Genomic DNA, 16,756 nt, shown 5'->3' with positions numbered 1-16,756 from the left:
AAAAATAGGGAGAATGAAACAAGAATGGCAAAATGCTGATAATTGTTGAAGCAGGGAGATGGGCTCATGGGGGTTCATCATATTTTTTTCTCAAATTTTTTAATCTCACAATTTTTCCACAATAAGGAGTTAAGGTAGGTGTGGCCCCGAACTCTGCGGAACTAAGAGGGGCCGACGCCACGTTTCCACCCGGTCACTAAAACATCAACTTCACCAGCCAATCAGAGCTCCTTAGCTCATTGGCGGAAGTATATTACAGTAAGGAAGTGCGCCTCTCCTGTCGGGCGCGGAACGATGTCGTAAAAGCCACAATGCGCAGGCGTTGTTGCTCTCTTTTTCTTTCCTGGTTTCTGCGACATCTGACGCCTGCGCAATAAGATAACTGGGTGTATTGTGGCGGCCGTCGGAGCAGATAGTGGTCGATCCGCGCGCCGCTGGGTCATTACAGCGAGGCGCGGGTGGTCCTCAGGCCGGCGGCGCGGGTTAGCCTTGGTTCCTTGGACCCAGCGTCTGTGAGCAGCTACTATGTCGATCTTCACCCCCACCAACCAGATCCGCCTAACCAATGTGGCCGTGGTACGGATGAAGCGCGCCGGCAAGCGCTTCGAAATCGCCTGCTACAAAAACAAAGTCGTCGGCTGGCGGAGCGGCGTGTGAGTGACCCCTCTCCCTCCGGGCTCTGGCCGGACTTTTGCCTCCGCGGCGGCCTACCCCCCGGTCTTCGAATGAACTGGGGTCTTGGCAGGGAAGGAAACGGAAAATTTATCCCGGCTCTGAGCGTGAGAATCACTGTCCTTCCCGAGCTTAGCGCCTAAATCAAGGGTTCCATTTTTATTTGGTTCGTGTGGTTTAGGTTGTTGGTTTGGGGTTTTGTTTTAATCGGTGGGTGTCGTAAAAGCTGCAGCCAGGAAACCCCCAAAATATGGTCGTTTTGCCAAAATAACGTTAAAGCGTTGGGACCTAGCCTTCCAAAAATAGCTCCCCTGGCCGTAGAACAGCCTGATCACAGGTCTTTGCCCAGTAGTTTCACCGAGGTGCGCAGTGTCCGCTGCTGCCATCTAGGGATCGGATTCCCTGGCAGCCGCCCGCCCTCCGCTCGCGTTCAGGGTCTCGTGCGTACTCCCGTGACGTTTGTCTCAGGGAGTCAGTGGGAGCACAAATGCGGTTCTGAGTTTTGAAAATGTTCCCTCGCACTGAGGGTCGGTTAGGAGCATTTGTTGTTTATCTCGCTGCCATCTTGTGTTTAAAATGTGAATGAATTTCAGAGTTTCAAGTGTGCTCACTTAGGGTTTTCTCTCCTGCTGTCACAAGGGAAAAAGACCTTGATGAAGTTCTACAGACCCATTCAGTGTTTGTAAATGTTTCTAAAGGTCAGGTTGCAAAGAAGGAAGATCTGATCAGTGCATTTGGAACAGACGACCAGACGGAAATCTGTAAGCAGGTGAGTTCTAACATCTGCAGCATAATTGACTCTAATGTTCTTTGTAGTAGAAGTACTTATAGGTATGTTAAACTTTAAAACGTTATTTTTTGGGAGTGAATAGTTATCCTACAGTAGTTCAACCTGAATAACATCACTTTTTTTTTTTTTTAAAGATTTTATTTATTTATTTGAGAGAGAGAGAAAGCATGAGGTGGGGAGGGTCAGAGGGAGCTGAGCAGGGAGCCCGATGCGGGACTCGATCCCGGGACTCCAGGATCATGACCTGAGCCGAAGGCAGTCGCTTATCCAACTGAGCCACCCAGGCGCCCTTTTTTTTTTTTTTAAGTGAGAGACGGGGAGAGAGATTGGGGAGAGGCAAAGGGAGAGGGAAAGAGAAAATCTTAAGCAGGCTCCACTGCCTGGAGGGCTCAATCTCACAACCCTGAGAGCATGACCCTAGCCAAAATCAGAGAGTCAGATACTTAATGGACTGAGCCACCCAAGCACCCCTGTAACATCACTTTTTTTAATTGAAGTATAATAAACATACAGTGTTACATTAGTTTCAGGTGTACAACATGGTAAGCGTCGTCACCACCTGTCAGAAAAGCGTTATTACAGTCTTATTGATTATAAACCATATGCCGTTCTTTTTATCTCTGTGACTTATTTTATAACTGGCAGTTCATGCCTTTTAATCTCCTATATCTATTTCACCCATTCCCTACCCACCTTCCCTCTGGCAACCACCAGTTTAGTCTCATAATTAAGAGTCTGGGGTTTTTTGTTTGTCTCTTTTCGTTTGTTGTTCATTTGTTTTCTTTCTTAAATTATGCATGAGTGAAATCATGTGGTGTTTGTCTTTCTCTGACTTATTTCACTTAGCATTATACCCTTTAGGTCCGTCCATGTCATTGCAAATGGGAAGACTCGTTCTTTTTTATGGTTGAGTAATATTATTCCATTGTATTTATACACACACACACCATTTATTCATCTATCAGTGGACACTTAGGTTGCTTCAGTATCGTGGCTATTAAAAATAATGCTGCAGTAAACATAAGGGTGCCTGTATCTTTTCAAATGAGTGTTTCTGTTTTCTCTGGGTAAATAGTAGGGCGATTACTGGATCATATGGTAGCTCTACTTTCAGTTTTTTGAGGAACCTCCATACTGTCTCCCACAGTGGCTGCACCAGTTTGCATTCCCACCAGCAGTGCATGAGGGTTCCTCATCTTCACCAACACTTACTATTTCTTGGTTGTTGTTTTTTGTTCTAGTCATTCTGACAAGTATAAGGTGGTAACTCATTGTGGTTTTGATTTGCATTCCCTTGATGACGAGTGGTGTGAGCATCTTTTCATGTGTCTCTTGGCCATCTGTATGTCTTCTTTGGGAAAATGTCTGTTGAGGTTCTCTGCTCATTTTAATCAGATTACTTGGGTTTTTTTGTTGTACAGCATCATTTGTAATAATTCAGGACATAACAATTTTGCCAAGCCTCCAAAATTTAAGTCTTCTAAGTTGCTTTATTTTGTCCATTTATATATTTTTAGTGTAATATACTTGAAAATAGAATTTCTTTTCAAGGATTTCACCATTTACAACCTTTGTAAGATTGCCTTTTCTCCTTTCCCCACCTAAATAAGTAAGATCTTAGAGCACAAGATAATCCAGCGTATCCCTTAGGTGAAGCTCAAATCGTTACTTATATATCAATAGCTGAGAAGGATGGAATTTAATTTTCTCCCCAAGTTACTAATTCTTGTGGTTAACAAATACTGTGCAATAAAGACATTGCTTTTTTAAATCTGTTGGGGTTTTTTTAGATTTTGACTAAAGGAGAGGTTCAAGTATCAGATAAAGAACGGCATACACAGCTGGAGCAGATGTTCAGGGACATTGCAACTATTGTCGCTGACAAGTGTGTGAACCCTGAAACAAAGAGACCATACACTGTTATCCTTATTGAGAGAGCTATGAAGGACATCCACTATTCGGTCAAAACCAATAAGAGTACCAAACAGCAGGTGAGTGGTTTTTAATGTCAAAAAGTACCCAAATGAAAATCAGTTTTCTCTGAAGAAAACATTAAAATACTCAGTCTGTAATAATAACAAGATACTACTTAGAAGCAGTTGGGTAGAGGTTTTGGGGAAGGGGAAGGAAATGATGGGGGTTATAGGGAGGAGTAATGGAATTTTTTATAACAAAGCACAAATGTACTACAGTTCTCATTTTCCTTTCCAAATCAAACCTTTAAAGATAAAACTTAACTTTTTTTTTTTAAAGATTTATTTATTTATATAAGAGAGTGTGTGTGCACGCATGAGCTGGGGGAGGGGCCAAGGGAGAGAGTCTCAAGAAGACTCCACACTGAGCATGGAGCCCAACACAGGGCTGGATCATGACCTGAGCCAAAACCAAGAGTCAGATACTTACTGACTAAGCCACCCAGGCACCCCAAAACTTGGATTTTTGAAGAGTCATTTCAACTCTGCATTTTACATTTTTTTTTAATTTATATATTTCATATGCCATATAAGTCATCTTTTTAAAAGGTACAATTCAGTGGTATATTCACAAAGTTTTTGCAGCCTTCCCTATTACTTAATTTGAGAACATTTCTATCACCCCCCAGAAGAAACCCTGTCACCATTAGCAGTCACTCCTTGTTTCCTCCCTCTCACATGTGTTTGGCAAATTTGTTTTCTGTTTCTATGGACTTTTCTATTCTGGACATTTCATATAAATGGAATCATACAATAATGTGGCCCTTTGAAGGTTCATACCTATTATAGTACATGTTAGTACTTCATTCCTTTTTAGGGCTCAATAATAACCCAATGTATAGAAATACCATATTTTGTTGATGGATATTTGGGTTGTTTCTGCTTTTTAGCTATTATGAATAATGCTGCTGTGAAATTCATTACAAGTTTTTGTGTGTACGTGTTTCCAATTCTCTGTACCCAGAAATGGAATTGCTGGGTCATGTGGTAACTATATTTAACCTTTTGAGGAACTGCCAAACTATTTTCCAAAACAGCTGAGGCATTTTACATTCCCACAGTCAGTGTTCAAGGGTTCCAATTTCTCCACATTTTTTACGATATTTGTAATTAATCCACCTTTTTCATTATAGCCATCCTGGGTGTATCATTCTGGTTTTGATGTGCATTTCCCTAATAACTATGATTTCAGCATATTTTCATGTGCTTATTGACCCTGGGTCATCTTTGGAGAAAACACTATCTAGATCCTTTGACCATTTTTTTAATTATTTGTGTCTTTATTATCAAGTTGTAAAAGTTCTGTTTATATTCCAGATACTGGTACCTCATCAAATGTGTGATTTGCTAATATTTTCTATTTAATGGGTTGTCTTTTCACTTTCTTGATGGTTTTTGAAACACAAAAGTTGGTAATCTTCAAGTCCAATTTATCTATATTTTTTTACGGTTGCTTACATTCTCTGTCCATCCAAGAACCATCGCCTTTTCAACCAGATGGAAACTGCTTTGTTTTGAATCCCTTAAAGTAATGCAGCAGATGAAGCAAAGAAATGGCCATTGTTCTCAATTTTGTCTTGCTAGGCTTTGGAGGTGATAAAGCAGTTAAAGGAGAAAATGCAGATTGAACGTGCTCACATGAGACTCCGGTTCCTTCTTCCAGTGAATGAAGGGAAGAAGCTGAAAGAAAAGCTCAAGCCACTGATCAAAGTCATAGAGAGTGAAGACTACGGTCAGCAGTTAGAAATTGTGAGATGAAAACACTCTTATTCTTTTGTGTTCATGTTACCAAAGTAGTCTATTCTTTAGTCATAAATGTGTAACCAACATTTAGAGGGTATGAACAATAAAACATTTCCAAAACCTCTTACATAGAACTAAGTAAAAATGTCAAGGTCTAGGTAAAACTAAATTGTAGTTAAGCACACTTAGGATTTTTGTTGTTGTTAGTTCATGCTCATTTTGGATAAGAATATATTTTACAGTGAGTCTTCTGTTATGAGGAAATTGGAAATAAGACTAAAAGTCGGACAGCCTTATTTACCACAGAACATTTTTTTTCTTTTTAAAGATGTATTTATTTGAGAGGGGGTGGGGGGCAGAGGGAGAGGGAGAGAGCATCTCAAGCAGCCTCCCTGTTGAGCGTGGAGCCCAACCCCAGGGCTCAATCCCACGACCCTGAGTTCACGACCCAACACGAAACCAAGGGTTGGATGTTCCAACCGACTGAGCCACCCAGGTGCCCCCTACCACAGGACATTTTGTAGAAGCAACAGAGGCCTTGTGTCTTATTCCTCACCCCCCAGTGTCAGACACAGTATAGATTCCATTGTCTGCAAATTCATGCCTTGAGACTTTGCAACAGCTTCCGTTTAGATGAGCTCTAGACTGGGATTGTTGAGCATTCCACTCAGTGTGAAGCAACACATCAGACATTCTGAAGTTCTCAAATTTTTTCAAAACTTCACAGGTGATTCCTAAATGGGCCTTCAAGCTTCTTTTTCTCCTTCAGATGTCAATAAAAAGCGGTGCTTTCACTGAACTATAAATGTTCATGCTAAATTTTAGTACAAAAAGAACCATAGTTTCCTAGTCCCATTCACTTTACAGCCAAGGAATCCAGAGAGGTCCTCAGGGAGGTGAATGCCTGTCACAGGGCTTACATGCATACTTAAAGACAGAGGCTGACTTGGAAAACAGTATGGAGACTACTCAAAAAGTTGAAAATAAGGGGGCGCCTGGGTGGCTCAGTCGTCAAGTGTCTGCCTTCGGCTCAGGTCATGATCCCAGGGTTCTGGGATCGAGCCCCGCATCGGGCTCCCTGCTCAGCGGGAAGCCTGCTTCTCCCTCTCCCACTCCCCCTGCTTGTGTTCCCTCTCTTGTTGTGTCTCTGTCAAATAAATAAAATCTTGGGGGGGAAAAAAAAGTTGAAAACAGAACTACCCTACAGTCCAATTGCCCTATTAGGTATTTACCCAGAGGATACAAAAATACTGATTTGAAGGAGTACATGCACCCTGATGTTTATAGCAGCATCATCAACAATAGCCAAACTATGGAGAGAGCCCAAGTGTCCATCACCTGAGGAATGGATAAAGAAGTTGTGATATATATATGCAGTAGAATATTATTCAGACATCAAAAAGAAAGAAATCTTGCCATTTGCAACAAAATGAGTGGAGCTAGAGAGTATAATGCTAAGTGAAATAAGTCAGCCAGAGAAAGACAAATACCTATGATTTCACTCATATGTGGAATTTAGGAAACAAAATAGATGAACATAAGGAAGGGGGAAAAGACAAAGATAGAGGGAAGCAAACCGTAAGAGACTCCTAATGATAGAAAACAAACTCAGGGTTGATGGAGAGAGGTGGGTGGGGGATGGGCTGGATGGGGGGTGGGTATTGAGGGCACTTGTTACGATGAGCAGTGGGTGTTAATATGTAAGCGATCAATCACTAAATTCTCTCCTGAAACCAATATTGCACTGTGTTAACTGACTAGAATTTAAATAAAAATTCGGGGGAGAAAAAGACAAAGGCTGGACTGGAACCCAGTCTGCTGCCCTGTGCGTTGTCTTCGCTCTTGCACTGTAGGACTCGAGCAGTAGGGACCTCCGGAAAGTGGTGTGTGTTTGTCCTAGAGGAAGTTAACGCTGTGTTCCTTTGCCTTGCGCGTCTTCATGAGGTGAGCAGCTGTGTTCCATGTTTCAGGTGTGTCTGATAGACCCGGGCTGCTTCCGAGAAATCGATGAGCTAATGAAAAAGGAGACAAAAGGCAAAGGTTCGTTGGAAGTACTCAACTTGAAAGATGTGGAAGAAGGAGATGAGAAATTTGAATGACGTCCATCAAGCCCCTCAGCTCTAAAACACTAAAGCATTTTCTTTTCCCACGCTCCTCTCTTCTTTCTGTGGTCTGCCAAATACTTGCTCAAACTATTTGACATTTTCCATCTTTGTGGGAATGTGTACACAAAAAGACTTTTCCTAATACGTATTCCACTGTGGGAGGATTCATTCAGTTTTAATCATAAAGTGGGGTTTTAGGCAAAAATGAAAAATCCAAGATACAGAGGGCAGAGTAGCTTTTTGCTGCCATGTCATGCCTTGTACTTGGCAGCGTGCAGGTTATCTGAGGCAGGTCTTGGGGGTAAAAAGTTAAACTTTGTACATTATAGTAAGATAAATGTAGGAGGATATGATAAAAAGAGTGTTTGCTGAAGAAAACATAATGTCTTAATGGAATGTGTGGCCTAATACATAGCTTGGATGATGACTTCCTGATTATCTGAAAGCTAGCTCTGTGACCACTGCAGGACTGAAGTAATACTCACTGAACATGCTGCCATAACCTAGATTATTCTCGCTAAAGAATGAAGGCATCTGTTTCTAATCCTTAAAGTTTATAACCTATATTAATATAGCAGAATTATTATATATAATCAATAAAACCACTCTTTATTTTTATTCAACTGTGGCTTGTGTTTCTAGACCGCTTCCAAGCCCCCCTTCCTTTGCTCTGCCTTCTGTCTGGTAGGGTTGGAGAGTTCTCAGCAAGATGAAATAAATCCTATGGGGAGTGGTTAGAGCCGGGCCTGTTCTGATGGACACCTGGTAAATCTTAGTTATTTGGGAAGTAATTGAATATAATTATTTTAGTACTTAAACACTTAAATGGACAACATGCAAGTTTTTTTGAATCTACTTCAAAAGAGATGTTCTAGAATACAAATTAGGGATTCACTCAAAGTTAACATATGGTTGTATTCTGTGGACAGAAGTTTTTGACTTGAGCAGGTCCAGATGGGTTTTATAAGCACACAGAATTCACTGCTAATACAAGTTCTCAGAAATGGCCCATTTTAAAATAATTAATTGAAATTGCGAAGTCAAAATTGTTTTCTCATGGCATTAGAAGAAATACTGCTGGATATCTTTGGGACACACACTTCATGTAATGCTGAAACTGAATTACTGTTTCGATAGCAATCCTTAAGACAGCTTTCTGACCGATTACATTTTACTGGTACAGGTTATTGTTTCATGAAACTGATCTAAACTCGAGGGCCCAGAAAATAATTTTTAACCAGTGAAGTTTACACTTTATCTCCAGCTTAAGACAGTGTTTCAGGTTGGAAGTCGTAGTCACTAGAAATGTTTATTAGCTGCATCTTGAGTTGGACAGTTCAACAGTTAGACATCACTTTCTCATTCTCATTATTCATCTCCTAAAAAGCTGGAACCTTAAGAAATGTCAAATGTAGATCACATTATAATGAGTCACACTTCTGAACCTATAAAAAAAATTTCTACCATATGTTAATCTCATTACTCAAAAGTGGTTAAAAATTCTGGTTCTCAATCATGCTCCCAGGAATGGTGCTATAATGGGTTGTTTGAAGGAGTGAGCTGTTTCTGTTGCTTTTTTTAATGCAAGCTATATTGTGTACATTTGGTCAGAGTGACATTTTAGAATTAACCCTTTCCTGTTAGCACCGCTCTTTTCTGTGAATCATTGCTTGTACCCGAACACAATCACTCCAGCCCGTGGGACCTCACACCATTTTGAAATCCGCCGCCTAGGCCTGGATTTCACCCTGCCTTGTGTTCTAGAGAGCTGCTTAAATTCCCATTTGGCATGCTGGATGGTGAGCTACTCAAGGGCAGGAGATGAGCCATTGGTGTTTGGACCTAGTAGATGTGGAATAAATGTCTGTGGAGTGATACATGCTACCTCAGTGAGGGCTGTCAGAAGTGAGCATGGGAGATGACTAGTTTGTCCAGCTAATGACTGTCAAATCCATCTTCCAAGCTAGAATAGGTGTCACGCTTTGAGCTAAGGCTTCCCACCCTTCATACGAATGCATGCTGATGTGCCACTTGGCCGTTTCTGGTCTGCACAGATATCCCCCCCACACACACACAAACACACACGCAAAATTAAGAATAGAATTACCATATACCATCCAGTAATTGCACTATTGGGTATGTACCCCAAAATATAAAAACGCTATTTGAAAAGATCTATGCATCCCTATGTTTATTACAGTATTATTTCCAATAGCCAAATTATGGAAGCAAATTTCCATCAACTGATGAATGGATAAAGAATGTGTGATACACACACACGGTGGAATATTATTCAGCCCTAAAAAAGAATAAAATCTATTTACAATGATGTGGATGGACCTAGAGAGTATTATGTCAAGCGAAGTAAGTCAGAGAAAGACAAATACCATATGATTTCACTCATGTGGACTTTAAAAAACAAAACGGGGCGCCTGGGTGGCTCAGTTGGTTAAGCGACTGCCTTCGGCTCAGGTCATGATCCTGGAGTCCCTGGATCAAGTCCTGCATCGGGCTCCCTGCTCGGCAGGTTGCCTGCTTCTCCTTCTGACCCTCCCCCCTCTCATGTACTCGCTCTCATTCTCTCTCTCTCAAATAAATAAATAAAATCTTAAAAAAAAAAAAACAAAAACGAATGAAAAAAGAGACAAAGTTAAAAAACAGACTCTTAACTATAGAGAATAAACTATGGTTACCAGAGGGGAGGTGGATGGGGGGATGGGTGAAACAGGTGATGGGGATTAAGAGTATATTTACCGTGATGAGCACTGAGTAATATGTGGAATTGTTGAGTCACTTTATTTATTGTACACCTGAAACTAATGTCAACTACACTGGAATTAAAATAAAAAACTTAGTTTAAAAATAATATGTATTTGGCTGTTATAACTTCAATCAGGAAAGCGGAGTAAGCCTGTGGCATTAACTGGCCACAGATGGAGAAGACAAACTGCTTGCAAATACAAACCCCTGATCCAAAGACACAGGGCAGTCAATCACAGGTATTGATTTATCACAAAGCTGCTTCTCACAGGAGCAACTCTACATAGTGTGTTTTTGTGTCAAAAGAACCATTCATTTATATGGTTCTTTCTCCCAAGCAATCTGAGGAAGGCAGCTAGTCCTTAATAAAATGTTTATCACAGAACTTCAAAATCTGTATTCTCAACAGTAATCCCAAAGTTTATGAGACCAATAGCATAAGAATTTTTTACAAAATGTTTAGCATAAGAATTTATATAAAATGTTTAGAAGTTTTTAATAAAATTATTGCTTCCCCAACTCCCTGCTAGGGCAACTCCAAAATTACTAACGAAATCACTGTGGCTGGGATTAGGAGTCTGGAACAAAGGCTGGATAGTACTGCCCAGACAATTTTGAAAAGAAAGATCAATCAAGAGGAAGTTGTCTTACCAAATAATAAAACTGTCCATATAGCCGCTATGATCAAGGCAATGTAGAATTGGCACAGAATAGACAAACAGAACAGAGCCCAGAGATGTGGGGCCCAAACCCAAAATAGATGAAAACTTAATATATGATAAAAGAAGTTCTGGGGCGCCTGGGTGGCTCAGTTGTTAAGCATCTGCCTTCGGCTCAGGTCAGGATCCCAGGGTCCTGGGATCGAGCCCCACTTCAGGCTCCCTGCTCCACGGGAAGCCTGCTTCTCCCTCTCCCACTCCCCCTGCTTGTGTTCCCTCTCTCGCTGTGTCTCTCTCTGTCAAAAAAAAAAAAAAAAAAAGGTAGTTCTGGTAGGCAGAATAATGCCCCTTTCCACTTACCCACCCAACCAAGATGCCCATGCCCTAATCCCTGGAGCCTGTGAACATACTTCTCTACATGCAAAAGAAATTTTGCAGATGGAATTAAAGTTACTTTAAAATAGGGAGATTATCTTGGATTATCCAGGTGATCCCAGTGTAATCCTATGAGCCCTTAAAAATGGAAGAGGAAAGCAGACTGACTGGTTGAAAGATGAAGTTCAGGGGAAGAAGAGGCAGGAGAGGGTTGCAGCATGAGAGGTACTCTACCTGCCCTTGTTGACATTGAAGACAGAGGAATGGGACCATGAGCCAAAGAACTCAGAGGGCAGCCTCCAGAAGCTGGGAAGGACCCTCAGCTGACAGCCATCAAGGAAACGGACAGCTGAAAGGTACAAAATTCTAAGAAATAACCTGGAAGAGTAAGGAAATAATTTGCCCCTGGAGCCCCCGGGGTGGAACACAGCCTTGCTGACCCTTTGATTTTAGCCCAGTGAGACCCATACTGGGCTTCTGACATAAACTGTATGAGCATCTGGGCACCTGGGTGGTTCAGTCGGTTAAGCATCTGCCTTCAGCTCAGGCCATGATCCCAGAGTGCTGGGATCGAGTCCCCCAGTAGGCTCCCTGCTCAGCGGGGAGTCTCCTTCTCCCTCTCCCCTCTCCACCCCGCCCCCCGCTCATGCTCTCCCTCTCTCACTCTCTCTCTATCAAATAAATAAAATCTTTAAAAAAAAAAACTGAGGGGCTCCTGGGTGGCTCAGTCGTTAAGCGTCTGCCTTCGGCTCAGGTCATGATCCCAGGGTCCTAGGATCGAGCCCCGCATCGGGCTCCCTGCTCCGTGGGAAGCCTGCTTCTCCCTCTCCCACTCCCCCTGCTTGTGTTCCCTCTCTCTCTGTGTCTCTCTCTGTCAAATAAATAAATAAAATCTAAAAAAAAAAGAAGAAAAAACTGAATGAGCTTCTGACATACAAAACTTCAAGGCGACAAATGTATTTAAACTGCAAAGTTTGTGGTAATGTGTTAAGATAGAAGTAGAAACTATAGATTACAAATGTTTCATTATGGTGAACAAAAAATGGTTGATTGCTAAATAACATTTGCATAATGTCTTATATCTAACACAGACTCCTACATCATAACATAGAGAAAAATGAATTTTACATGCACTATAGAACTAAGTGTAGAAATAAAGCCATGAAAAGTGTCAGAAAATATAGGAAAATATTTAACCTAACAGTAGAACAGGCTTTCTTAAGGAAAACAGAAACCTAGAAACTATAAAGGAAAATAGTAAGAGATTTAACTACATGAAGGTGAAATTCTTGGATGACAAAAGACACTTCAAGAAAGCTTAAAGAAGGGGCGCCTGGGTGGCTCAGTTGGTTAAGCAACTTCTTTGGCTCAGGTCATGATCCCGGGGTCCTGGAATCGAGTCCTACATCGGGCTCCCAGCTCAGCGGGGAGCTTGCTTCTCCCTCTGACCCTCTCCCCTCTCATGCTGTTTCTCTCTCTCTCTCTCTCTCACATAAATAAATAAATAAAATATTTTTAAAAAAAAGAAAGCTTAAAGAAAATATGGTTGGAAGAGTAAGACAGGTGGAATGCCAACAAGTTAGGACAAACCAGTATAAAGGTCCTATCCTCATCCCAAGCACTGGAAATAGGGACACTAATTTGAAATAAATGCAGAATAAGATAGTCAACTTCTCTCAGAGAAATACAAAGTAATGAGAAATCATTTTCTATCCATCATATTGGAGAAAAGGTAAAAGACTAATTCTGATATTGTCAAGAATGTAGAGAAACAGGTATTTTCATGCATTGCCTGATGGAAGTGTAAATTGCTACAACCTTTAAGGAAAACAATCTGTTGGTATCTCTCTCTCTTTTTTAATTCCAGTATAGTTAACATACAATGTTATAATAGTTTCGGTTGTACAATGTTATGATTCCACAATTCCATATATTACTCAGTGCTCATCATGATTAAGTGTACTTTTAATCCCCATCACTTATTCCACCCTCCCCAACCTATGTCCCCTCTGGTAACCATCAGTTTGTTCTCTATAGTTAAGAGTCTCTTTCTTGGGGCACCTGGCTGGCTCAGTTGGTTAAGTGAGTGCCTTCGACTCAGGTTATGATCCCAGAGTCCTGGGATCGAGTCCCACATCGGGCTCCCTGCTCAGCAGGGAGTCAGCTTCTCCTTCTGACCCTACCCCCTCTTGTGCTCTCTCTCTCAAATAAATAAATAAAATCTTTTTTAAAAAAAGTCTGTTTCTTGGTATCTCTCTCTCTTACTGTCTCTTTCCTTTGCTTGTTTTGTTTCTTAGATTCCACATATGAGTGAAATCATATGGTATTTGTCTTTCTCTGACTGACTTATTTCACTTAGCATTATACCCTCAACACCCAACCATGTCATTACAAATGGCAAGATTTCATTCTTTTTTATGACTCAGTAATATTCCATTGTATATATATATATACCACATCTTCCTTATCTATTCATCTATCAATGCACACTTGGGCTGTTCCATTATTTGGCTATTGTAAATAATGCTGCAATAAAAAAGGGGTGTGTATATCCTTTCAAAATTAGTGTTTTTGTATTTTGGGGTACATACCCAATAGCACAATTACTGAATGGTATGGTAATTCTATTCTTAATTTTTTGAGGAACCTCCACACTGTTTTCCACAGTGGCTACACCAGTTTGCATTCCCACCAACAGTGCACGAGGGTTTCTTTTTCTCCACATCCTTCCCAACACTTGCTGTTTCTTATGTTGTTGATTTTAGCCATTCTGAAAGGTGTGAGGTGATATCTCATTGTATTCAGGGGATCTGCATTCCCCAAATGATGAGAGATGTTGAGCATCTTTTCATGTGTCTGTTGGCCATTTGTATGTCTTCCTTGGAGAAATGTCTGTTCATGTCTTCTGCCTCACTTTTAATAGGGTTATTTGGCGGGGGGGGGGTTGGAGTTGAGTTGTGTAAGTTCTTTATATATGTTAAATACTAACCCTTTATCAAATTTGTCATTTGCAAATATCTTCTCTCATTCAGTAGGTTGTCTTTTAGTTTTGATGATTGTTTCCTTCGCTGTGCAGAAGCTTTTTATTTTGATGTAGTCCCAATAGTTTATTTTCTTTTGTTTCCTTTTCCTCAGGAGACATATCTAGAAAGATGTTGCTACTGCCAATGTCAGAGAAATTACTGCCTGTGTTTTCTTCTAGGATTTTTATGGTTTCAGGTGTACATCTATGTCTTTAATCCATTTTTAGTTACTTTTTGTGTATGGTATGAGAAAGTGGTTCACTTTCAGTCTTTTGCATGTAGCTTACCAGGTTTCCCAGCACTATTTGTTGAAGAGATTTTTTTCTTATTGCCTATTCTTACCTCCTTTGTCAAAGATTAATTGACCATATAATTGTGGGTTTATTTCTGGGCTCTCTATTCTGTTCCGTTGATCTATAAGTCTATTTTTGTGTCAGTACAATACTGTATTAATGACTACAGTTTTCTAATAAAATGGGAAATTTGGAATTGTGACATCTCCAGCTTTGTTTTTCTTTTTCAAGATGCTTTGGCTATTCAGGGTCTTTGGTAGTTTTACACAAATTTTAGGATCCTTGTTCTAGTTCTATGAAAAATGCTGTTGCTATTTTGGTAAGGATTGCATTAAATCTGTAGATTGCTTTGGGTAGTATGAACATTTTAACAGTATTTGTTCTTCTAATCCATAAGCATGGAATGTCTTTCCATTTCTTTGTGTGGTCTTCAGTTTCTTTCATCAGTGTTTATAGTTTTCAGAGTACAGGTCTTTCACTTCCTTGGTTAAATTTATTCCTAGGTATTTTATTATTTTTGGTGCAGTTGTAAATGGGATAGTTTTCTTAATTTCTCTTTCTGCTACTTCATCATTACTGTATAGAAATGCAATGGATTTCTGTACATTGATTTTGTATCCTGGAACTTTGCTAAATTCATTCATCAGTTCGAGTAGTTTTTTGGTGGGTTCTTTTCAGGTTTTCTATATATTCTGTCATGTGCAAATAGTGAAAGTTTGACTTCTTCCTTACATATTTGGATTCCTTTTATTTCTTTTTTTGTGTCTGATTGCTGTGGTTAGGACTTCCAGTACTATATTGAATAAAAGTGGTGAGAGTGGATATCATTGCCTTGTTCCTGACCTTAGGGGAAAAGCTCTCAGTTTTTCACTATTTAGTATGATGTTAGCAGTGGGTTTTTCATATAAGGCCTTAATTATGTTGAGTATGTTCCCTCTAAACCTACTTTGTTGAGGGTTTTTATCATGAATCGGTGTTGCACTTTGCCAAAAGCTTTTTCTGCATCTATTGAAATGATCATATGGTTTTTATCCTTTCTCTTATTGATGTGATATATCACATTGATTGATTCATGAATATTGAACCACCCTTGCATCCTGGGAATAAATCCCACTTGATCGTGGTGAATGATTCTCTTTAATGTATTGTTGGATTTGGTTTGCTAGTATTTTGTTGAGGATTTTTGCATCCATGTTCACCACGGATATTGGCATGTGTTTTGCTTTTCTCCAAGCCGTCCAGCCTATAAGAGACCACAGAAGGGCACATGAGGGGGGCACCATACCCAAACATTTCTAGAGCAACCCACTACCAATCATTTTCCCTTTTCCATCCTGACCAGCGTATGTGTACATATATCATTGAGATACATGTCTTTTTGAGGAAAAATGCCCTTACTACATGCACTGTGCTCTAATGTTTTCTGTTTTTACTACTTTCCTTTTTCCTTCTTTATTGTTTTCCATGCCAGCCATGACCCGCAGCTTGAAAACCACTGCTCCACATGACAACATCCCAGATCACAAGCAGAGGCTTTTGGGAAGGATTGTGTTCCTTTTCCCACTGTCCTTTTGCTTCTGAAGTGATATTTTAACAACAGTCTCCCCTCCCCTCTCCTCCCTACCCTACCCTCTCCTCATCTGACATTGACCCAGATGGAGACGTAGAATCCTCAGCCATGCACTTGTACACTCACTCTAGCTGTGCATCTATTTGCACTCAAATCTTGGCATTTTTACACCAGACCTACCCAACAGGTACACCATATGGTTAGTGTTCATGCCCCTTCCTGCCCTGAGCCTGGAGGCTTAAGAGGGCAATTCCTAACAGGTTCGTTGCATCATGAATGGCTTTTGCAAGGCTCTACCTCTCTCTTTTGGTCTCCAATGAGAGAGTCTCTTTTTAGGTCCCTATCTCCCAAATCCAATTTCCTTTTTCAAATGCAAAGTCAACTCATTTGGAGTCGAAGCCTGTTGAGGATTATTGCACTAGGGCTGAAAAAGATAAAAAGGATAAAAAGATAATGTTGGGGGAGGAACTTCTGTTCAGCAAACGGTGGAACTTTGCCTATATTCATTCCTATTTCTTTCCCTCTGCATTCGGGGGCTTTATAACTTCAGTTATTCTATAAACTATAGAAGAAAGGGTGTGGACTCTAGAGTCAGAAAACCCAGCTTTGCTGGTTAATAGCTGCTTGACCTTGGGCAAATCACTTATTCTCTCTAAGCCTTTATTTCCCCATCAGTAAAATTGAGCTGATAATGCATGTAAAGCCTTAACCCATCCCAGAACACATGCACAATACATTGTTAATATTAATTCAGAGGAGTTTAATGATTCATGTCCACAGCCACAGAACAAGC

General features: G+C 40.5%; 1 protein-coding gene across 1 annotated transcript; it reads left to right on the top strand.

The window, feature by feature from the left end:
• The first annotated feature begins 302 nt into the window (after positions 1–302).
• SBDS (SBDS ribosome maturation factor) lies at positions 303–7,906 on the top strand. Its single transcript, XM_045875471.3, has 5 exons — positions 303–653; positions 1,312–1,441; positions 3,253–3,453; positions 5,020–5,184; positions 7,149–7,906. The coding sequence occupies exons 1-5, from the start codon at positions 526–528 to the stop codon at positions 7,275–7,277; spliced, it is 753 nt and encodes a 250-aa protein (XP_045731427.1). The 5' UTR covers positions 303–525; the 3' UTR covers positions 7,278–7,906.
• Positions 7,907–16,756: the final 8,850 nt, after the last annotated feature.

This window comes from Mirounga angustirostris, unplaced genomic scaffold, assembly GCF_029215605.1.
Source record: "Mirounga angustirostris isolate CCGP_5_RB_7025 unplaced genomic scaffold, mMirAng1.0.hap1 SCAF_5, whole genome shotgun sequence".
Classification (NCBI taxonomy): Eukaryota; Metazoa; Chordata; class Mammalia; order Carnivora; family Phocidae; genus Mirounga; species Mirounga angustirostris.
Note: the sequence above shows the minus strand (reverse complement) of the source record. Positions and strands in the feature narration are given on the sequence as shown.